This window comes from Chrysoperla carnea, chromosome 1, assembly GCF_905475395.1.
Source record: "Chrysoperla carnea chromosome 1, inChrCarn1.1, whole genome shotgun sequence".
Taxonomy (NCBI): domain Eukaryota; kingdom Metazoa; phylum Arthropoda; class Insecta; order Neuroptera; family Chrysopidae; genus Chrysoperla; species Chrysoperla carnea.
In genome coordinates, this window is record NC_058337.1 from 124,373,541 (window position 1) to 124,395,237 (window position 21,697).

Consider the following 21,697-nt stretch of genomic DNA (forward strand, 5'->3'; position numbering starts at 1 on the left):
GAACTTCAAACAGCTGAGAAATTATCATAGGAGCTTTTAAAATCTTATATATTTAAACGAGCAATTCTTGTATATATATATATATATATATATATATATATATATATATATATATATATATATATATATATATATATATATCAACGATCTTGGAAATGGCTCCAACGATTTTCATGAAAATGAGTATGTAGGGGTTTTTTGGGGCGATAAGTCGATCTAGCAAGGTTTCATTTTTAAAAAAACGTCGTTTTATCCGTCTTTTCATGAAAAACTGAAACCGGCAATGCAAATTATAACTCTTCCTGGCATCTATTGGTGTATATCGTAGTTAATGAAATACAATGCAAATTATAACTCTTCCTGACATCTATTGGTGTATATCGTAGTTAATGAAATAAAATACATTACCGAGACATTCAAATTGGTATTTATGTGGAGACATTTAAAACGGTCTTCTATTAGTGATAAAATTTGTGTCTTTTTAAGAATACCGAGCAAAGCTCGGTCATCCAGATATTAAATAATAAATGAAATTAGGAAAATAAATAATGCTGAAAGCGTTCTGCTTTCGGGTGTATAAGTTCTGCAAAATTTTATTAAATAAATCGATACAAGCCAAAAGTTTTACTGTGCTCAAAAATACTGAGCAAGTGTAGCATTGAGACAGCTTTGTTTTTTAAGTACGAAGTCTGCCATTTCAAATTGCGCTACAAGATTATTATGGATGAACATCTGTTTTTTAAAACCCGAACCCAAAAAAGAGGTGTTATAAGTTTGAACGCTATGTGTGTCTGCCTGTCTGTGGCATCGTAGCGCCCAAACGGATAAACCGAATTGGATTTTTTTGTTACGTTTGAAAGTTAATTTAATGGAGAGTATTCTTAGCTATGTTTCAAGTGCGAGTTTTCACCTGTTAATTCTAATAAAGAAAATCAAATAGTAAAATCGTTCTTTTTGATACACATTGAAACAGATGTCTATTGTTCAACAACCAAAAAATTGCAATTTTCATAGTATCCGAAAGGTCGACATCGGTTTTATCGTTAACAAAAAAACTATATATCATCAATTTGAACCTGTGACCGTAAATATAAGTTAGTTATCATTCTCAGAAGTAAGACATTTGAGGGAAAAGATAAAAACCAAATATTCTGAAGATATTTCCTAATAAATACCAATAAAATATACATTTTATTTTTTAAATCATTCTCAATCATAACAGGAGTCAAGTCTAGCATAACTCTCAAAGCTACCATTTGCAGGCATTCAAATAAGCATGGACTATCTAAGTGTTTACTGACTAATCGATAAATAAGTAGTTCAGCTTGAAATTTAATAATTAAGTATATAATTTTTAAACGAATTGTATTTTATTTTTCAGATATGTTGCTGCCGTTCGTAAACCATTCAAGAAACCTGTTCATGTACGTGAATATAAGTGGTGTTTACAGATACCACCACGATGTGAAGAAGATAAAATTATTTACGTAGACGATTATAAGACTGAGGTACAGTAAAAAGTATAAACATATCCTTATAGTCTATAAACAAATGCAATTAAAGCTAAGTTCTTTAACTGTAAATTTAACGTTAACGACATGGTGACATTATAAGATGACTTACTCTATATATAAGGTCCTGGATCTCAAATAGCTAGTTGAAGTTACATAATAGAGAATCAATTCAAAATAAAATAATAAAATTATGTGTAAACGATTTATGGTAATATTAAAATACCTAAAATTACATTATATTAATATTGTTAGAGGCCATGTAATGTACCCTTCACAAAAATTAGATATTAGGAACTGACAAATCGAGGCACGCAGTCTGGTGGTAGAAAAATAAACTATTAATGGGTTACAATTGTCGAGTAAATACATACTGTTTATATTAGCAATAAATTGTTTATAATAAATTCTCGATAAATAAAATTTAAATGGAAGTTGGAATTTTTACAGAACGTGTTAAAACAAAAAATAGAGTAACTTGTGCAGTAAGAGTAAAGCAAATAAAAATTTAAACGTAGTTTTCCCATTAATTTCCAAAAGCAAGCGATCGTACAGTGTTATTAGAAAATTTTTTTAATAACAATTTTTTGTTACAACAAATATTATAATAATTATTTCGAAGTTAAATTTGTATAATAATAATAATAATAAATTAATTAATTATTTTATCGACAGTGTAATACTTTGGGCATTAGTAAGATCTATAAAAATCTTTGTTTTTCCAGTTTCCAGACTCCAAACACTTTAGTTTGTGAAAAGATCATAAAAATATTTTTTATTTCGCAACTAATTCTGTCTGCCGCTTACATAACATTCAATGTGACTGCCAGGTATTATCTGGTTATTATAATTATTCTGAAGTTGAAGGATTTTTGTTTTTGAGTAAACACACCTCATGTAATAATCGTTCAAAAAACGCCAACTTTAAAGGTTTGAGCATAATTATTACGTAAATTTCATTAAAGTCTATATTAATTATAAATAAATTTTCATCAACAAACGACGAATAGAAAACGAAAAAGGTTTTTTTAACGTTTTTTTGACTATCACCTGGGTTAAACATTTAAAAGTGTAAGTTACTTTCCGACATTTTTTTTAAGCCACGCCTCCATGTCAGTTCCCAATAGGTCTAGAAGTTTGGAAAGGATGGTTGGTTACCATAGTAGTTATAATAATAATCGAATTGTCAGATTGAATTTGGACACCAAACTAATAGTTGTATTTCTAATCCTTTTATTAAATCGCCCACTTCTTTTAATGAAGTATTTGTTTTATTATTTATTTGAATCCAACAATATAATTAAAAACCCTTTTAAAGATACTTATCCGTGCTGGTGTATAGATTTTATAATACACTAAAGAAAGAAACATTACTATGTCAGTATATGTTCTAAAACTGTCGTATAATAGAGTTACCAGTTCAGATATTAAAAACACACAAACTTAATTTAAATATTTTACATAAAATATTATTTTTTCGTGAGTAGCTTATAAGTCCATCTATAAAATAAAATTAATTTCGATATTAAGTCAATATCCTACCAATTATCCGTAAAATAACTCAAATTGATATTAAGGAAGCCTTTATAATAATTTCACACACATACCTACATATTTTTTAAAAGTTATTTTTATAAAATATTTAATATAGATTATAATAATGTCTTAATTAAATTTCTAGACAATAATTTATAAACAAGTAAGTTATTAAAATTATTACTATGATTAAATGATTACATAAAAAAACAGATTTAATTTAATTACCAATTAATTATTTAAAAGAGGAATGAATTTATTGATGCATTTATTAATGATACCTACACACTAAATAAATATTCAAAAAAAAAGAAAGATATTAGAAAAAAGAATTAGATGTATGTGAATTAAAAATAATTATTTATTAGTTAATGGTTTATTTTCTAAATATGTATATTTATATCTTATTAAAATTAATATTATGCAATAAAATTTATTTCTAAATAGTATCTTTAATTATATCATTGAGATACAGAAAATAGTTTAAATTCTTACGAAATATAAGAAAAATCATTACCTACACTGAAAAGTTTAGACAATTGAGCTAAAATTTAACGTATTTGGTAGAATTATGCTAAAATTGGTAGTTCACCGGCAATGTAATTCATAACGTTTCGTTAATTTATTTAAAGTTTATCAAGCTCTAAAAAACGTTTGGAAAAAGTTTAAGTATTAATTTCTTTTATTAAGTTCGACTGCAAAAATGTAGGCTTCTATACAAAAATACCCTCTTCAGATTAAGTTCGGCAATAATTCTCATCTATTGGACATATACATATTTTGAAATTCAACCTAGGTCAGATTAGGTTAATTTAGAGTAGCTGTCCTGGGGTTGGACGCACTTAAACCAAGGGTCCATTGAGATACCGAAAAAGTGTTGGGTCATTTCCGACCACTAATCCATGAACCATTTGGAGCTGTTTAAGGACTGCAGGAGTGATTTAACGTCAAAGAAAGGCTGACTCAAGTGAATCCATTTCCTTACGGCAAGAGCTGGACAGTTACTGGGAAGATAAGACATCGTTTCGTCCTTCCTTCTTCTATAATCGTGATCACGCCTTATAGTGGCCTTTTGCAGCGATATAAGATTGTCGGAACTCCTTCGATTGTACTCAGACCATCCTGTATTACCACAAGTGCGTTCCTCCCTCTATCTAAGATTGACCATTTTGAGATATCTTTATTCAGGAGTAACTTAAGATATCTCTATTCAGGAGGAATTTGCAGTTCGCAAACAGAACTTCCGGATTACTATCGATATTTGTATCGCGTGTGCCATTTCTAGCATGCTCGTCGGCTTCACAATATCTGGAATGTCTTTGTGTCCCGATACCTATACCAGATTTACATTGATTTATTCCACCAGCTCATTTAAGAACGTTCGAAATGCAACCTAAAAAGTTTAATTTTAATTAATTTTAAGCAAGCAAGTAGCGCGATTTCTCATAAAGATAATTTCTCAACAACAAGAAGCGATTAATTAAGATTCATGAATATACAAGTTTTCAATATATATCTTTGCAGATCCATTATTACTAATGGGCGGTATGTGATTATAAAATAACATGATCGAAATATATTAAAATTATAATCGTTAGATATGATAAACTAATCCATTACATCATTTATTTTAAATAAGTGAAAGTAATGAGATCGAATCTATAAAGAAATTATAATTATTATTATATTAGCCATCCACTAATTAAAAATCATATTATTAGCTATTATTAGGTCGCTCTGATTATAAAAAATCAATTTTGCCTTTAGCACTAAGTTACATACCGTCTGTTATATGAAGATACCTATACTGAGTAAAGGATGATCAAATGAGAGTTATATATTTTTAAATTGATATAAAAACAAAACGGTATAAGATATCAAAATGACTTTCTTTTAACTTTAGATATTGATTCATGACAATGTAAAGAGTGATTCAAAATTAGTTTTCTAACATTAATTTTTTTTCAAACACACAAAATTTTATTTTTTTTTTTAGTCGAATATAAAGTATCATTTAATATTAAAACAACTATGTTAGCAAAATGGCTGCTGCTTGTGCAGCAGTTTATTCGTTCCAGGTAATTTTTATGACTTTTCACAAGTTTATGGTAGAGTATTTCAGCTATAACTTGACGAATGTTAGCTTTAAGGTGCTTCTATGTTGGACGTTTAATAATATAGTCGCGGCTCTTAAGAAAACACCACAAAAATAATTCAATTTTGTACTTTGATGTCTTCGCTCACTAGGACGATTAAATTGGCGATAATTCGTAAAAATCTATTCGCACCGTGCGTGAGTTTTTTTGGAGGCGTTTTCATGGTAACGATACACTACTTTAATTATAAAATTGTATGGATGCATATATAATTGTATGTATTGCATTTGCGACTTACATTGAAAATTTAATATTATTGTCTCACAAATTGAAATAAATAATTATGATAATTTACATTTGAAATAAAATATTTGTGCAATTTGATTTCTTATTTTCACAAGTTTTAATGCATTAAGTTTAATTAATTAGTGTTTTTCAATAATTTTAATTTGACATTTTGCATAACATTAACATTTAAAGAACTGCAAAATTTTTCACTGGAAGCGCTAGCATCGATTTTATTGTCCCTACCATGACTACACACACAACGAATACACAATTCTTACAGGATCTTCAGTTCTAACAGTTTCTCAAATTTAAAAAATTTCATTGATATCTTATACAGTTTTGTGTTTACTTCAATTGAACAATAATTATTTGATCACCTTTTACCATACAGTTATTTTTACGCAATATATTTATTAGAATTTACTTTCACATAAACCTTGAAATCATCTGTATCATACATTTAAATGATGTAAGTTCTTTAAATACAGATGGTCAATTACCGATTACTACGAAATCGTAAGGAGGGTCAAGTATTTGGTAAAACCATCATATTTAGAGTAATTATAATTTTAAAGAGACAACTTTCTCAGGAAATGTATTCTTTCCTGGGAAAGATATGTTGTTAATCCGTTTAAAACAAATTGCACGGCTAGGATAGAATATGTTTCAATTGCAAGCTTGAGATTTTATGAAACAGAAAGAATAGGGTACTTTTGGTAGTGAAAACTAAATTATGAAATTAAAATTTGTTTGGTAAAAATTAAAATTTATGTAGAAATATACATCAATATTCTGATTTTGAGTCCAAAACGCACTTTTTTGTCTAATTATGTTAAAATAAAAAGTCGTAATTTTTAATCTGTATACCACGTGGCCTAAAATACGAGCCGCCATGATGTGACATCAAATAAACAAAATAATATGCATTAATTACTAATTTGTTGATGACTTTCAAAGTAATAGTAGGTTTTGCTTAAAGAAAAGGCCATTCATGTTACAAAAAGCAAAGAAAAACTATTTTTCGAATAACTATTAAAAACAAGTGAAAACAAACAATTGACTGAGTTAATTGTTGAAATACCATGTATAGACAGTGTTGATGAAGCAATCGTTTGTTTTTTGACGTCACGTTAATAAAAAAATATATCCACTTTTAAATAGCTACACACACACACTGATATTCCCATATTAATGCATACTATAAAATTTGCACCTAATAAGCGCCCTCGTGGGTAAACAGTGATGTTTACAAAAAAATGTTTCAAACAAAAGTTGTTTATTTTTTTATAAAGAACATTTTTTGCATTTAAACTTTTGTTCTATCTCTAACGGTTTACAAGATGGGTCCTACGGACCCAAGACCCAATTGACCCATATTGCTCATTTACGAACTTAACCTCAGTTTTTAGGTCCTGAGTACGCTATAAAAATTTCATCTTGATATCTCTTTTCGTTTTTGAGTTATCGTGTCCACAGACGGACGGACGGACAACCGGAAATGGACTAATTAGGTGATTCTATGAACACCTATACCAAAATTTTTTTCGTAGCATGAATATTTTTAGGCGTTACAAACTTTGGACTAAACTTAATATACTATGTATATTTCATATATACATGGTATAAAAACAAGAAAAAAGCCATCAAACATTTGTTTGTATCTCTTTCTAGCAAAACATAATTTAACATGGACTTCTTATGGCAAATAGACGACGTCAAATATTATGTTCGATCTCTCTGTCTAATATCTGTCTAATTAATAGTTTAAAATGCTTATATCAATCGTATTTCTGGGCCGATTTTAATTTTAATTTCAACTTTTGTCATCTCTTTACAGTATTTTCATATTTTGTTAAGAAATTCGAAAAAAATTTGATATTCCCTATCTGTGGATGATTTTGTAATTGACTTGACCGAATAATCCCATACATATGAAAATTTCAATACTTTCAATAACAAGTGTTCAATATTCCTCAACGTTAATCGAGTGTGTATCGGCTCATTTTGTTCACCCGGAATATAAAACTGAATTTCTATCACTTGGAAAACTACCTTAGATCTCTGATTGATGAAATAATCGCCAATTCTAAAACGATCCAAAATAGGTCTCACTCTAAATAGCTGAACCTCCTTAATTAAGTGCTATTGAATTTGTTTCTAACTAAATAAAAATGACTTAAATAGTGACAAGTTAAATATAAAAATAATGATGGTATTGAATTTAAATTTGTATTAAATATTATTTGAATTTATATTTAAAAAACAAGAAATGTTTTACATTTATTTATGTACTACATGTGTGACTTGATTTTAAAACATATTTATCTGCTTTTAATTTATTATTTTTATTTTACATAACATTTGAATTTACTTTCTTCACATAATATGTGATCATTTAGAAATTTTAATTATTTTTTAATAATGTTTTTTGTATTATATGTTTATTCAACATATAAAATTTTTTTGATATTTTTGGGTTTTTTTGTAAAGAGAATTCATATGAAATACCACTTTTCAAGGTTACGTTAACTTTTTCCTATAGTGAAATAATATGGGGAGAATATTACGTTATTTTTATTTTTTTTTAATTATTCATACTTAAGGATGTATGAGCATGGTAGTGGGGGCACAAATTTAAAAATAGATATTTTCAATTTTGATGATAAATTTATATTATTTCTTGACGATATAAGACGAAAAGTAAGAATAAAATTTTTCGATATCTGGCTTAATTTTCAAAATATCGAAAATTGAAAATTTTGTTTAATTATTTAGCTTTCGATATTTCGAAAACCAAGACACATATCGAAAAATTTTATTCTTATTTTTCGTCTACATTCATGAAGTTATAACAAAATTCATCATCAAAGTTGAAAATAAGATAAAAATAATTTCAACCCTTAATCTACCCTGCTCTTACATCCCTTATATGGACGGTGACACTTAGTTTTTTTCTTTTCTAATTCATTGCTAATATGTATACTTTCTATTAAAAAGTTTTTTTTTAAATTTGTTTTCATTCATTCCAAATGAAAATTATCAAAAACTTCCAAAATGTGTCGTTTTTTGAGATTCCTCCATAAGAGCCAATGTATTTTATATCGATTTTTAATGACTTTTTTCTTAAAAATTTGCACGGATACCTAAGCTGAAATTTTAACCACATATTCTTTGAGTAAAAGACTACCTGCAAACAAATTTTGAGCCTTTAAATCAAACATTGTTGTCATGCTCATACATCCTTAAGTTGATGAAAAAATAAAAATCTTTAAGTTTTCTTTTTGGTCGGAAGTCCTCCTGACTACTTATCTTTTTTTTTTTGAAGAAGGTAAAATTAAATTTAAAATAATATAGTTCACTAAAATAATTCAAAATTTAATTTTAAACAAGTGAAAACAAACAATTGACTGAGTTAATTGTTGAAATACCATGTATAGACTGTGGTAATTACACTGTCATATTACACATACCTATATAACTGATATTCCCATATAATGCATACTATATAATTTGCGCATAATTTGCGCTCTCACGGGTAATCAGTAATGTTTACGAAAAAATGTTTCAAACGAAAGTTGTTTATTTTTTTATAAGGAACATTTTTTATATTTAAACTTTTGTTCTATCTATAACGGTTTACAAGATGGGTCCTACGCACCCAAGACCCAATTGATTATGTCCTGAGCACGCTGTAAAAATTTCAACTTGATATCATTTTTCGTTTTTGAATTATCTTGTTGACAGACAGACGGACAGATGGACAGACGATTTAAACTTTTAAAAATTGTTTAGTTCAAAAATCACGAATGACTATAGCAGGTGGATACATTAAAGGATTTCTGAAATTTTAAGACCTCGTCTCCGTATAGTCTTGGAAAAGTTAATGAAACCATGTCTTTAATTTTCTGCATAATCTTGGAAAAGATAATGAAACCATGCTAACTATGACAACTATAGTTTTAAGACTATTTAATTTTTTCTCGGCATCCATTTCTTGTATATCTGGCGCCTACATAAATTCAAAATCGCCGTAAGAAATAAAGTAATTAGAACTATTATTTTGAAAATTTAATTAAAATACAGATTTTAATTAAAAATATAAGTCAAGTTATTTGAACTTTTGTCATCTGTAGACATTACCATTTTGTCATCTGTATAACATTACTATTTATATTTTAATTATTTAATGAATTAGTTACACATTATTACACAATTTTATAAAAAAGAATATTAAAACTTGATATATATTTTTGTATATAACTAATATAATAGTACCACATTAGCTCACCTTTCACATGGTACTTTCACAGGCTTTTAAAATTTAATATTCTAGACGGTTCGTTGTTACGCATCTTAATACAACTTCTTGATATTGTAATTATTATTATCAATGTTGTTTAAAGATTCCGTATCAATATACTTGTTTTACTAAACCGTTAGTTGTTGTACAAAACAATTTTCTCTGTCACGCAATTTAAATATTTTAAAAGAAAAATGTGCTGTTATGACCCGAAATCAGAATATTTAAGTATATTTTTACATAAATTTTAACTTTTTTCAAATTTCATGATTTATTTTTGACTAACGATAATACCCTATTATAAAATAATAATAATAATAATAATAATAATAAAAAATCTACCGACTCGAAACGACTGAATGTTACGAAATTATTTTCGAATATTATTATCATTAGTAATACGCTTCAATCAACACCTCAGCGAAATCGATACCAATTTTTTGTTACGATCAGCGATATCGATCAAGAAAAAAATGGCCACGAACGTATACACACACACATACTTCTTCTCAAAATTGATGTTAATGCCTTGTCTTGACCATAAAACCTAAAGGACCCATAACTATATAGGTCCTTCTTATACTAAGAAGTTAACAATAATCAAAAATAATTTGTTAGTCTTAAATATTCTTTCATATAACAACTGTTTAGAATGAATTGCATTTTATTATAGCTTTGATTAACTTTAAATTTTTTAATAATAACTATTATTTGTAATTTTTGACAAAAACTTATGCTGATTTATATAAGACAAAATTTATTTATTGGGAAAAAAGTGGAAATTAATTCCACTTCTATTTGTCAACTTGAAATTCTGCAAACTCCTAATAACAATACATTATTTTAATACCATAAATAATTCATATTGATATTTAAAATAGAAATTTGGTGGAACCGCTTCAAAGAAATATATACAAGTGAAAGAGCGCTAATTAAATAAATTACCTTTATTCTTAAATTATAATTTCTTTGTCTTAAGAATGCATAAATTTTTTAAAAATAGTATAGAAACATATCTAAATTTAGCTCAAAAAGGTTAAGGTAACTATGATTTTGATTCCATTTATAGCAATTGTTTGGCTTTTTCCTGAACAACAAGTCCACTTATAATGCTAGTCTACTCTGATAATTTCATTTTTCAATACAAAAATAATATTTAAGAGAGTAAACATGGTGCATAATTTTCGCGTATATAAATACTGTTTCGAGTCCCACTAAAATATTACGAAAATTCGAAAAAATTTAAAAATAATTCTACAGAACGGTGTTATGTAGATAATAAATTGATTTCCACTTAATATGTAATTATTTTATGTTGATTATCTGGTTAAAATTTCTTTTCTTTTTTTGTATATAAATAATGATTCAATCAATATTTTTCCAAAGAAATGAAAATACTTTAGCATCCGTTCCATAAAAAGAATTTTAAAATAAAATTATACATCGCACATTTTAATTATTTCATTTTATTTAAACAACTGATGCAATAATTAATTATTATTATTATTATATTAATCATTTATTCACTCCTTAGAGAAACTTTTAATTCTTTGAGTTAAAGGAATACTATTTGAGTTAAAAACATACTATTTGAGTTAAATTTATTTGCAATTTTTAAAACCTTTTTATAATAACGTTAGCTTTTTGGGCAACATTCTTAAAATATTATCTAAGTAGACACTAACTAATCAGTCGGGATTACGTTTAATGTCCTAATCATATTGCCAGGGTCGGACCTACAGTGGGGCCTCACCGAGTTAGTTTTGCGGGGCCTCCAGTCTAAGAGACTCCCTGTTAGGGGAAAACTATACAGTTATTTATTATAAAATGTCCAGTTATGCACAGTTCTGATGCTATTATAAACACAAAATTAGGAGCAATTATATTAAATTCACAATCTTAAATATCCTGCGCTGATTAAATTTGATAACATTTGTAAAAGGGCCTCATTACCGAGATAGCCATTAATACAAGAAAAAAATATGGGGAAAATAGTGCATGAATCGAAGTCTATTAAAACACAAATAAGTAAAAGTAAAAATTTTGAAAGGTTTTGGGTTTTCTACCCCTACCTAGATGAGCACGCCGAAGTAATGTAAGTATGTTAAGTACAGCGAAGTGAAATAAATCAGTACAGCCTATTTTGGAGCTAAGTTTGGATTGTGATACGTAAATATGCGTTTTTTTTATCGCCACCACCTCGAAACGGATTCTGAAATCGAGCCGGGTGGTCACCTATTGTCTTGATTTACAGTTGCAGTTGGTTTACATCTACTGACCAATTTGAACACATACAGCAACGTAATAGGCAACATCCTGAAGATAGACATTACCCGAAAACGAGGGCTCCACCATGTCGAACCGAAAACAAGGACCCACCATATCATTTCTTAAATGGAAAAGCAAGGTCTAGTGAAGTTAGGCCAAACTTCACTTAACATATAACACACTATATTAGCAAATTTAGAATTTCATAATATTTATTTTAGAAGGTTTACTATTAAACATATTTATCATACATTTAATAATAAAATAAACAAGATCCCGTGGGAACGAAATTTACTAATTATGGTTCAAATTGTTTATTTATAATAAAGAAATGTGAACAGTAATCTGACTGAAATGAAATCATATTTTAAAAATAAATGCCTAGTTTCTTATAGAAAAAAGTAATCAAAAAACGTACAAAATCGCTATTTTTGCTTGTCCTTCCTAAATAATACATTTATAGTACTGCCCTGGTGATTTAAAAGGCCCTGGCTTTAACCATTTTCCAAATACTATATTGTAGCTTTTTCGAATCTGTTTAAAAGAACACACCTTTTAATTTAAATTTAGATAGCCCCGGATTTCAGTTTGGGATCGTTTTGGATGGTTCTATCTTCTTAAAAAAAAATTAAAAATTAATTATATTAACATAAACGCAAAATTTTGGGCATTTACTCATTAAAATCATTTGAATTAATCAAAATTTCATTTAAATAAAGAAATTTGTTTTTTTTTTAAATTACTTTTAATTTAATTAATTACTACACAGTGTCTATATTACTACTACCAAAGATTATTCTACCTCGAAAAGGTTTTCTCAATAATAAGCATCAAAAATTTGTTTAGTAAAGTTTTATTTCTTTTGGAAATAAACTGTAATTTAATCCCATAATCTAAATAGACGCTACACCAATGAATTTAATAAACAATAATTATAATTAATCAATTTAAATTATTTCAAAGATATCATAAACAAATTTTTTGTTTTTGTTTGATTTACCATAAAAAGATGGTACTTCAACATATTTCAAATAAGTAATTTTATTAGAATCTATGTAACTGATATTTTACTACAAATCGTGTTATCGAATGTCAGTTTCACTTTCTTTAAAGATGCTGTTGTCCAGCACGGTATGTACTTAAAACAAAACACATAAAAACAACCAGATATGTATTTAAAAAATAATAATTCCTTCAAATTCAAAAAAAAAATCATTTTATCGTTAAAAAAGCGTGGGCTGCTAAATTTCAGTTATTGTAAATATTTTATAGACAGATATTGGTAAAAGTAAAGTCATAAAATATCTTATACAAGTGAAAACAAACAATTGACTGAATTAATTGTTGAAATACCATGTATAGACAGTGTTGATTACTCTATCACATTACACATATACCTATACATGTCACACATACATAACTGATAATTCCATATTAATTAATATGTATTAATACATGCTATAAATATAAAATATAAAATTTATATAATATAAAATTTGCATCTAATGTGTCCCCCCGTGAGTAAACGTGAGTGATGTTTACAAAAAAATGTTTCAAACAAAAGTTGTATATTTTTTGATAAAGAACATTTTTTATACTTAAAATTTTGTTCTATCTCCAACGGTTTACAAGATGAATCCTACGGACTCAAGACCCAATTGATCTATGTTGCAAATTTACGAACTTGTCCTCACTTTTTACACCCTGAGTGCGCTGTAAAAATTTCAGCTTGATATCAGTCTTCGTTTTTGAGTTATCGTGTTGACAGACGGAAGGACGGACGGATGTACGGACAACCGAAAATGGACTAATTAAATGATTTTATGAACACCTATGACAAAATTTTTTTCGTAGCATCAATATTTTTAAGCGTTACAAACTTGGGACTAAACTTAATACTACTATGTATATTTCATATATACATGGTATAAAAACATACCACCCTTTTTTACGATAAATTTTTTTGAATTTAAAGAAATTGTTTTCTACCTTTTAGTTCAGCTAGTTACAAAAGCGTGTTTTTTAGTTTTTTTAAATTATTATTTATTTTGTGTTTTTTATTTTTGAAGTTATACTTCTTTTGGCGCGTTAGGAAGAAATGATGAGGGTAGGCAGAAATGATGAGGGTAAATTTTTACGATGCGCGCGCACACCGTCACGAAAAACCGACATGATGAAGTTAGCTATAGTTAACATTTTAGTTTTTCAAATAAAGGTACCAACAAAGTAAAAGTAAGGACATCTACGTATGTTTGCATGAGAACTGACAACTGTATTCACAATATTTCTTTATTTAAGTATTTCTGAACCTACCACACGTGTTTTGTATCAGTCCGAATAAAATATATAAAAATATACATATTTTCTCAAATAATACCATAATATATTATAAAATAATTTACTGTGATTATAAGTGATAATAATTGTTTTTATATATTACTTTGAGTAATTATTTTAAGTGATAAGAACAGTTTTTACATATTACTTTGAATACGTTTATAGAATTTGGGGTTAGTTGACGGTATGTATTATTTATTTCTACAAATGTAAAATAAGGCAAAAGATAAAATTTTTAAAAAGATTTTTATCTTGTTACGCCGAAGAAGTATAACTTCTAACGCGTGTACATAAGTACACACACACTTTTTTTTAGACTATTATTTATTTATCAAAATTTCAGTATAAATATGGTGGGAGCGCAAATAAATGTATATTTTTTCAGTAATGGAAATCGTTATTTCAGAAAATCCTGACTAGGAAAATCAACCAAACTTATTAAATTATTGTATTGCCATCGGTCCTTGATGAGTATTCCAAATTTCAAGTTAATCGGACGTTTTGAAGGGGTCAAAATCATGTTCAAAGTTTTTGTTACATACTAACATACATATGAAGCTAATAAAAGCGTGATATTAATTAGTTTTTTAGATGAATCTAAAATTATATAATTGAGCAAAAATTCGAATAATTAACTAAATGGGTATATATAGTGTATGAATATTAATTTTTAAGCTATTCGATGGATAAGAGAAACCTGATCATCGCGTGCTCTTTTAATGAATTTAATAGGAATTTCTCAATTATTCAAATGAAACGAATATTTTAATATTTAAAAGTGGCGCCAACCATAAAACAATTGTAAATTTAAATAAAATTAACCTGGAATTTTAAAATTCAAATCAAATTTCACTAATTTATCAAATATTTTGAATTAATTATGAAAAATATATACATATCTAGGCAAATTATTTTTATAAAAACAGGTTTATTATTTAAGAAAAAATTTAAATACACATCTGTATATCGAGTAGTTATTTTAATAACTGTTTTATTATTATCGCATGCTAAAAAGTAGGTTTACAAGTTATTATAACAAGTTATGTATACGAGTTAATAGTTTTTATATAAATAATGTATTGAAGCACTGTGGCTGTCTAAAACAAAAAACAAAGATGGTTTTTTTTTTGTAGTAGATGTTGTTAGAGGATTAAACGGAAGGTGAAAGCATTCTTTATTTACAACTAGGTACTTCCATATCCGTATTTGTAATATCTGTTGTTTAGGTGTTATACAACTTTTGTACAATAGATCATGTAATTTTTATCATTATCATGTTGCAGAAAACATTTATTTTTCAATACACACAGAACATCTAAAAGCATTTTTGGTTTGTTTAGAAGTTAGGACTGTGATGTTAACAATTAACCCAACAATATAAATAATCCATCGTTATAAACAAATCTTAAAAACAAATGTAGTCTAGATAATTCTAAAAAGAAATAAACATATCGTTTTATATTTCTTAAATAAAGATAGAAAACATATACAAGTAAAATATATGCAATAGAACATACGTGACAGTTCTAGAATTTGCTAGACTATATGGTAACAATTGATTTTAACTATATTAACAGAGCACAGCGATACCGGGAGATTACAATACAGACTCTTCAACTACAGAAGGAGTCAATTTTTATCATCAATCAGAATAACATTAAAATGAAAGTATTGTGATAGTACGTAGTAAATAAAAAAACTTAACAATAAAAATTCGTATAAGTATTTGGGTATAAACAGTCCATTTTTTCATTACACAAATTTGATTACGTTAAACCCGCTACAGGACTATTACTGAGCTCAGATTTCTAGATTTTGGACGATATTTTCTTCGTGATCATAAAGTAAAATGGCTTTACTGTCCATAAATTATATCTACCATTTTAGGCTAAATTAAGCTTTAGGGCTTTATCAGCAACGCTGATACGCACTCGGAGTCCAATGGCCTATTGTGTTAGCCTTTCTGTATTGAGACCTATTAACTTCTCATAAACTGTCATTTTGAGGCATTTCCAGCTATTCACAATATTTTTTCGAGGTCCATTTATAGAAAAACTTTAAAATACTGGTGTTCCAGTGATGTACATCGACAAAACAGATTCGCTTATTCTTCGTCATCATATTCTGCGCGATAGATATTGTCTGCGAGCCCCCGTCTACGAAGTTTCTCTCGACTACACAGTTTCCTGTAATGATTCCGGTAGTTAAGCATCAAGCTTCGAACAAGATTCAAATTTGAACAATTTTCGAAGAGTAAAATTATCTTGACCTGCTCATATCTCTGTCTCCTTTTTCTTCTGAATTCATTGCTAATGTTCTTTGCCATTTGATGGGTAACCCAGGGTCAGCATAGACTGACTTTTATGTAGTTTTCCTTCACGAGCTCCAAGTAAGCATCGTCATAGCTGTTATTAAAAATATGTCTGTAGCCGCACAAGCTTGAAATTTCCAACTCTATCATCCACTTGCATGATAAATATTGTTAGTTTATTCAGTCTATTATTGTATGAAAATAAATGTTAATAATTTATATTCCAGGATGAAGAAAGAATTCGCATCATTGAAAAATGTTGTACCGGATATAAAGAAAATACAGAGACAAAAACATGTGATCCAATTTCTTGCTCGCATTGTGTTCATGCAACGTGTAATGCAACTATTGGTAAATGTCTATGTGATGATGGATACATTGGAGAAAATTGTGATACGCGTATGTAACTTCTTTGGAAATCTAATATTTTTTACTAACCCTTCCTTATCTATTCTTCTTTTGTATGCAATTTTTTACAAATTTTAATCAGAGGATAGTCGTATTATTGTAGAAAAAGCTTATGCATTGGCAATGCATACTGTCGCGACAATATGACATAAATTTTCCAAGCAATCAGACGGTGACGCCGGTCTAAAATTTCCACTTTAAAGTAAAGAAATTATTTAAAAATACTTCTGGTAATTTCTGCCTATTTAACTTATAATTAATCGCGATTTTCGAACATGATTGACCATACTTTATTTCAGTAAAATTGGCTGTCGAATTTGAACTGGCAGTGGGTGATAAAAGCGGTTATTAGAGACTTACCTATGTGGGTATGACCACCTTCTGACTACTAATTGTAAACGGTGAAAAGAGATCACTTTTTTACATTTATATTTCCCATCCAATTCATATTTTAGAGATTGTCGCCGTCTTCTATATTATCAACAAAATTAAAAATTAAATACAAAGCAAAAAAAAATATGTATTGTACTTCGAAGAGTACGGACATCATGAATGTACTGGTTTAAAATTTACAGACGCGTTCGAGAAAACCATCTAACATTATTCTTGAATTAAACTCGAATGAAAAATCTCGAAGTAATACAGAAAACAACACTTGAATAAACAAAAACTAGGCATCATATCCTTTGAATTTACAAATAAAAATTAAATACACTACACTTATCAAATTACACAGCTATCAGTTATTTAACGCTTTCAAGCATGCTAAAATATGTAAAGTAAAAACTTTTAACAATTAACTAATTATATTATTCAACCAAAAATATTTCTACATCAAAAACTTATATTTCTTAAAAATAATTTCTAATATAATAATAAATATAATTATTGTTATTTACATTAACAAAAATAACTTGCATTACAATTTTGCATGTCTTTAATATAACATAAAATATTTGAAAAAAAACAATTTCTTAAACCAATTACATAATAATTAATTAAATAGACTATATTTTTTTAAGGAATATAAAAAAAAGGTTGGATTTGTCAGCTATCCTTTAAATCAACAACTTCCTTTCATTCTGAACCTTTTCGATTGTGTTTTGTTTCGTTTCCCAATCACTCTTTAAAAATTTTCTTCCAAACCTTTAGTTATTCATTTTTTTTTATTCAAATCTACATTATGTAGGCTGTTCATCTGGAAAATGGGGACCTGAATGTGCATTATCGTGTGACTGTAATTACAGTACATGTCAACATACAAATGGAACTTGTATTTGTGTACCTGGATGGATAGGCGAGAGGTAAATTCACATATTATCTTTTCAAAAACTTCTACAAAGCTTTTTTGTCCAAGCCAAGAATTTTTGTTTTAGGCAATTCTCTTCTAGAATATCGAAAATCTCTTATATTCACTAATATCACTTTTTATTATTTTAGATGTGATATACCATGTCCAACTGGATACTACGGTGAAAATTGTAATCAAAAATGTTCAAAATGTATATCGTCTTGCGATCCAATCACCGGTGAATGTACCAAAGAGAAACGTAAAGCCTTAGAGAATAGTTTAAACAATTCATCAACCGAAATACCCATTAAACAAAGCGAAAATTCTTTATCAACAATATTCTCGAACGATTCTTCAAGTAATAATGATATCCGATTGGTAAGAACTACATCAGATGTATTTGCCAATTTATCAACAGAAAAACCATCCAGCACTCAATTTCAGAATAGACGAAAGTATTTTCCCTCAACGTCACAAGATTATGTTCCAAAATATATTAAAATAATTCAATCATACTCATCAAATAAACCAATTGATCAAGACGTTAGTACAAACCGGACAAATTCATCAATTGTATATATTAAAAAACCGATAGAATCGATTAAGAAACCTACCACGGCAAAGCCAACCGATGAGACACTTCAACAAATGACAACAATAAATTTTATTGATATTATTGGTACAACTGAGTCATATATACCAACATCGAATGATGAAGATAATTTAGAAACAACTACCGAGCCATTACCCATAGTTTATGAAATTATTTCATCCAATTCAAATCGAAATTTTGAAAATAAAGAAACCACAATTGGAATAGAAAATCTAAATAGGAATACAAACATTTTATCGCGTAATGAAAATGATGAGACCATGGAAATGACAACGACAAATATTTTTGTAAATAACCGTAAATCCAATATTGATGATACAGAACTTTTGGATAGACAGAAATCACTTTATCATTCTACTGAATCATCAACAAATTCCTTTTCAGTTCGTACAAATGAGAATGCGGAAAGTCAAAACAATTTACCGAAGATAGATTCTCCTCCCAAAGCCGATGATGAACATGAAAATATTCAAACAACTGCAATTCTTCCGGAAGAAAAAGATGATTCGGTGGATTTAAATATTTCGAGTTCACCACAAATACCTCAAACTTTACCTGAAATAATAGTTCAGGATACGAAAGATATTGATTCACTAGAAACAACTGAAACAGAGCCATCAGACAATTATCGGACAACTGAAATAATGGATTCAATTCAACCAGAAAAAACTCTTAATAATCAAAATAATTCCCATCTATTAGACACATTTCAAGCAACTGAAACAACTGTTCAAACTCAACCAGAAACTACGAGTCAAGAAAATCAAAGAAATCCTGTTATCAAGGAAACATATCAAACAACTGAAATCCAACCAGAAATAACAATTGAGAATCAAAGCATTCCTGTCAGTCCTGAATTAACAACTGAAATGCGACAAGAAATAGAAGTTGATAATCAAAACAATTCTGATTCGCCATTAATGACAACTCAAACTCTATCAGAAATAATAGTTGAGAATATGGCAAATATAAATAATTTTGGTACAACAAAGATACCTCAAATTGAAAGACTTCCAGAAACAACAATTTTACAGATGGTAGATCTAAATACTCTTTATCCAACCCAATTACCTCAAACAACGGAAGTTCTACCGAAAGCAACAATTGAGAATATGGGGAATCTAAATCAACCATATTCAACGGACAAAGCTCAAACAGAAATTATATCGACATTTAAATTCCGCGAACCTGCGACAACAGTTACAACATCTTACACCACCCGCGAAAATTATGTAGGCGATACTGTTACGATTCATGGAAATCAGTTAGAAATGGAAATAACATCAACCAAAAAATTAGAAACATTCGATGAAAACTTAAACCTTTCACAGACTAATTTAGGTGGAAACTCGTTAAATACCATACAACCATATTTTGAGATCGAAACAAATCGAAGTCGATTTCCTTTTAATAATAGTACAAATATTAGAGATCAATCTTTCTCAGATGTATCAGAACAGGATCGTAAGCGTACTTATTCCAGTTATTTGGAAGAAATGACTAGTACAACAGAAACTTCTAGTACAGCGCTAACAACAACTTTTCTTACAAAATTATTGGCAACGGCAACTCCAACCAAAACAAATTTGTTGGATAGAACCAATGAACCAGAAGATATTCTCAATAAGGCGGATAATAAAACAATAATACCATCTTATGAAGAACCTAAGACTACTCCATGGTATAGAGCTACATTTATGAAACCGGAAGTCCAAATTCCGATCAATATTAATGATAGTACGTTAGTAAATCCAACCTATCACAGCATAACATCAGATCAAAATTCTAATGAAATGAAAAAAGAAACTGATATTGCAACAATTCCAAACAAAATTTTTTCAAATGATGGTTCCATTCATAATATGGAAATGACATTAAATAACGATTCAATAAAGTTATTTATAACAAATCCAAATTTGTACAAATCAAAATTATCTAATTCATCTGAAAAAGAATATTACCCAATATTGACGCCAAATTTTAGTAACACTGAAACGCCAAAAATACCAAATTCATCTGAAGAACGACAAGATTTATTTATCAAATTCATCCGTACCACCGTAAGTCCACCGGAAGAACAAAGAGAAAATTTGTGGACGCCAAATAATAATTTTGTTGCTACCGTAAACCCGAATTTATCACATCAAACTAAAGAACAGAAAGAAGACTGGACACCCATTAACTTTGTTGCCACCGTAAATCCTAATCTACCAACTCCATTTGAAGATCAGAAAGAAGTTTCATGGACACCAATTGATTTTGATACCACTATAATACCAACTGCATCTGCAGAGCAGCAAGAAGATTCCTGGACACTAAATAATATTGTTACCGAAAACTTGCAATCGCCAAATTTAATTGAAGAATACACACCAGATACATTTTTTACCACAAATTCAACACAAGTTGATACAATAGAAACAAGAAACAAACAAGAATCTTCACCCGTTATACAAACAACCACAAATCCAACAAACACTGAAGCCACAATTGTAATTCCATTAATGAATGATACTCATTTGAATAAATCACAAACAAATTCAACCGTTTCAGATATAATTAAAATGTTAACCTCCAAAACATATTTCAATCAATATCAGATTTCAACAAAAATTCCATTAAATACAGCAAATCCTATGCAAAATTTCACAATTAAACTAACACCAAATACAGAATCATCCACAATAAAAATTGAACCAGTTTTGCATCCAACAAATCTAACCACACATATTAATCAA

General features: G+C 28.3%; 1 protein-coding gene across 1 annotated transcript in view; it reads left to right on the forward strand.

Annotated features, from left to right (window-relative positions):
- LOC123294380 (rhoGEF domain-containing protein gxcJ-like) overlaps positions 1 to 21,518 on the forward strand; it is a 29,979-nt gene extending 8,461 nt beyond the window's left edge. The window contains exons 2-8 of the mRNA XM_044875479.1: positions 1,382 to 1,508; positions 16,875 to 17,046; positions 18,245 to 18,359; positions 18,496 to 19,086; positions 19,180 to 20,853; positions 20,944 to 21,451; positions 21,513 to 21,518. Coding sequence (XP_044731414.1) covers positions 1,382 to 1,508; positions 16,875 to 17,046; positions 18,245 to 18,359; positions 18,496 to 19,086; positions 19,180 to 20,853; positions 20,944 to 21,451; positions 21,513 to 21,518 — 3,193 coding nt within the window. The remainder of the gene's footprint in view (positions 1 to 1,381; positions 1,509 to 16,874; positions 17,047 to 18,244; positions 18,360 to 18,495; positions 19,087 to 19,179; positions 20,854 to 20,943; positions 21,452 to 21,512) is intronic.
- The last annotated feature ends 179 nt before the right edge of the window (positions 21,519 to 21,697 follow it).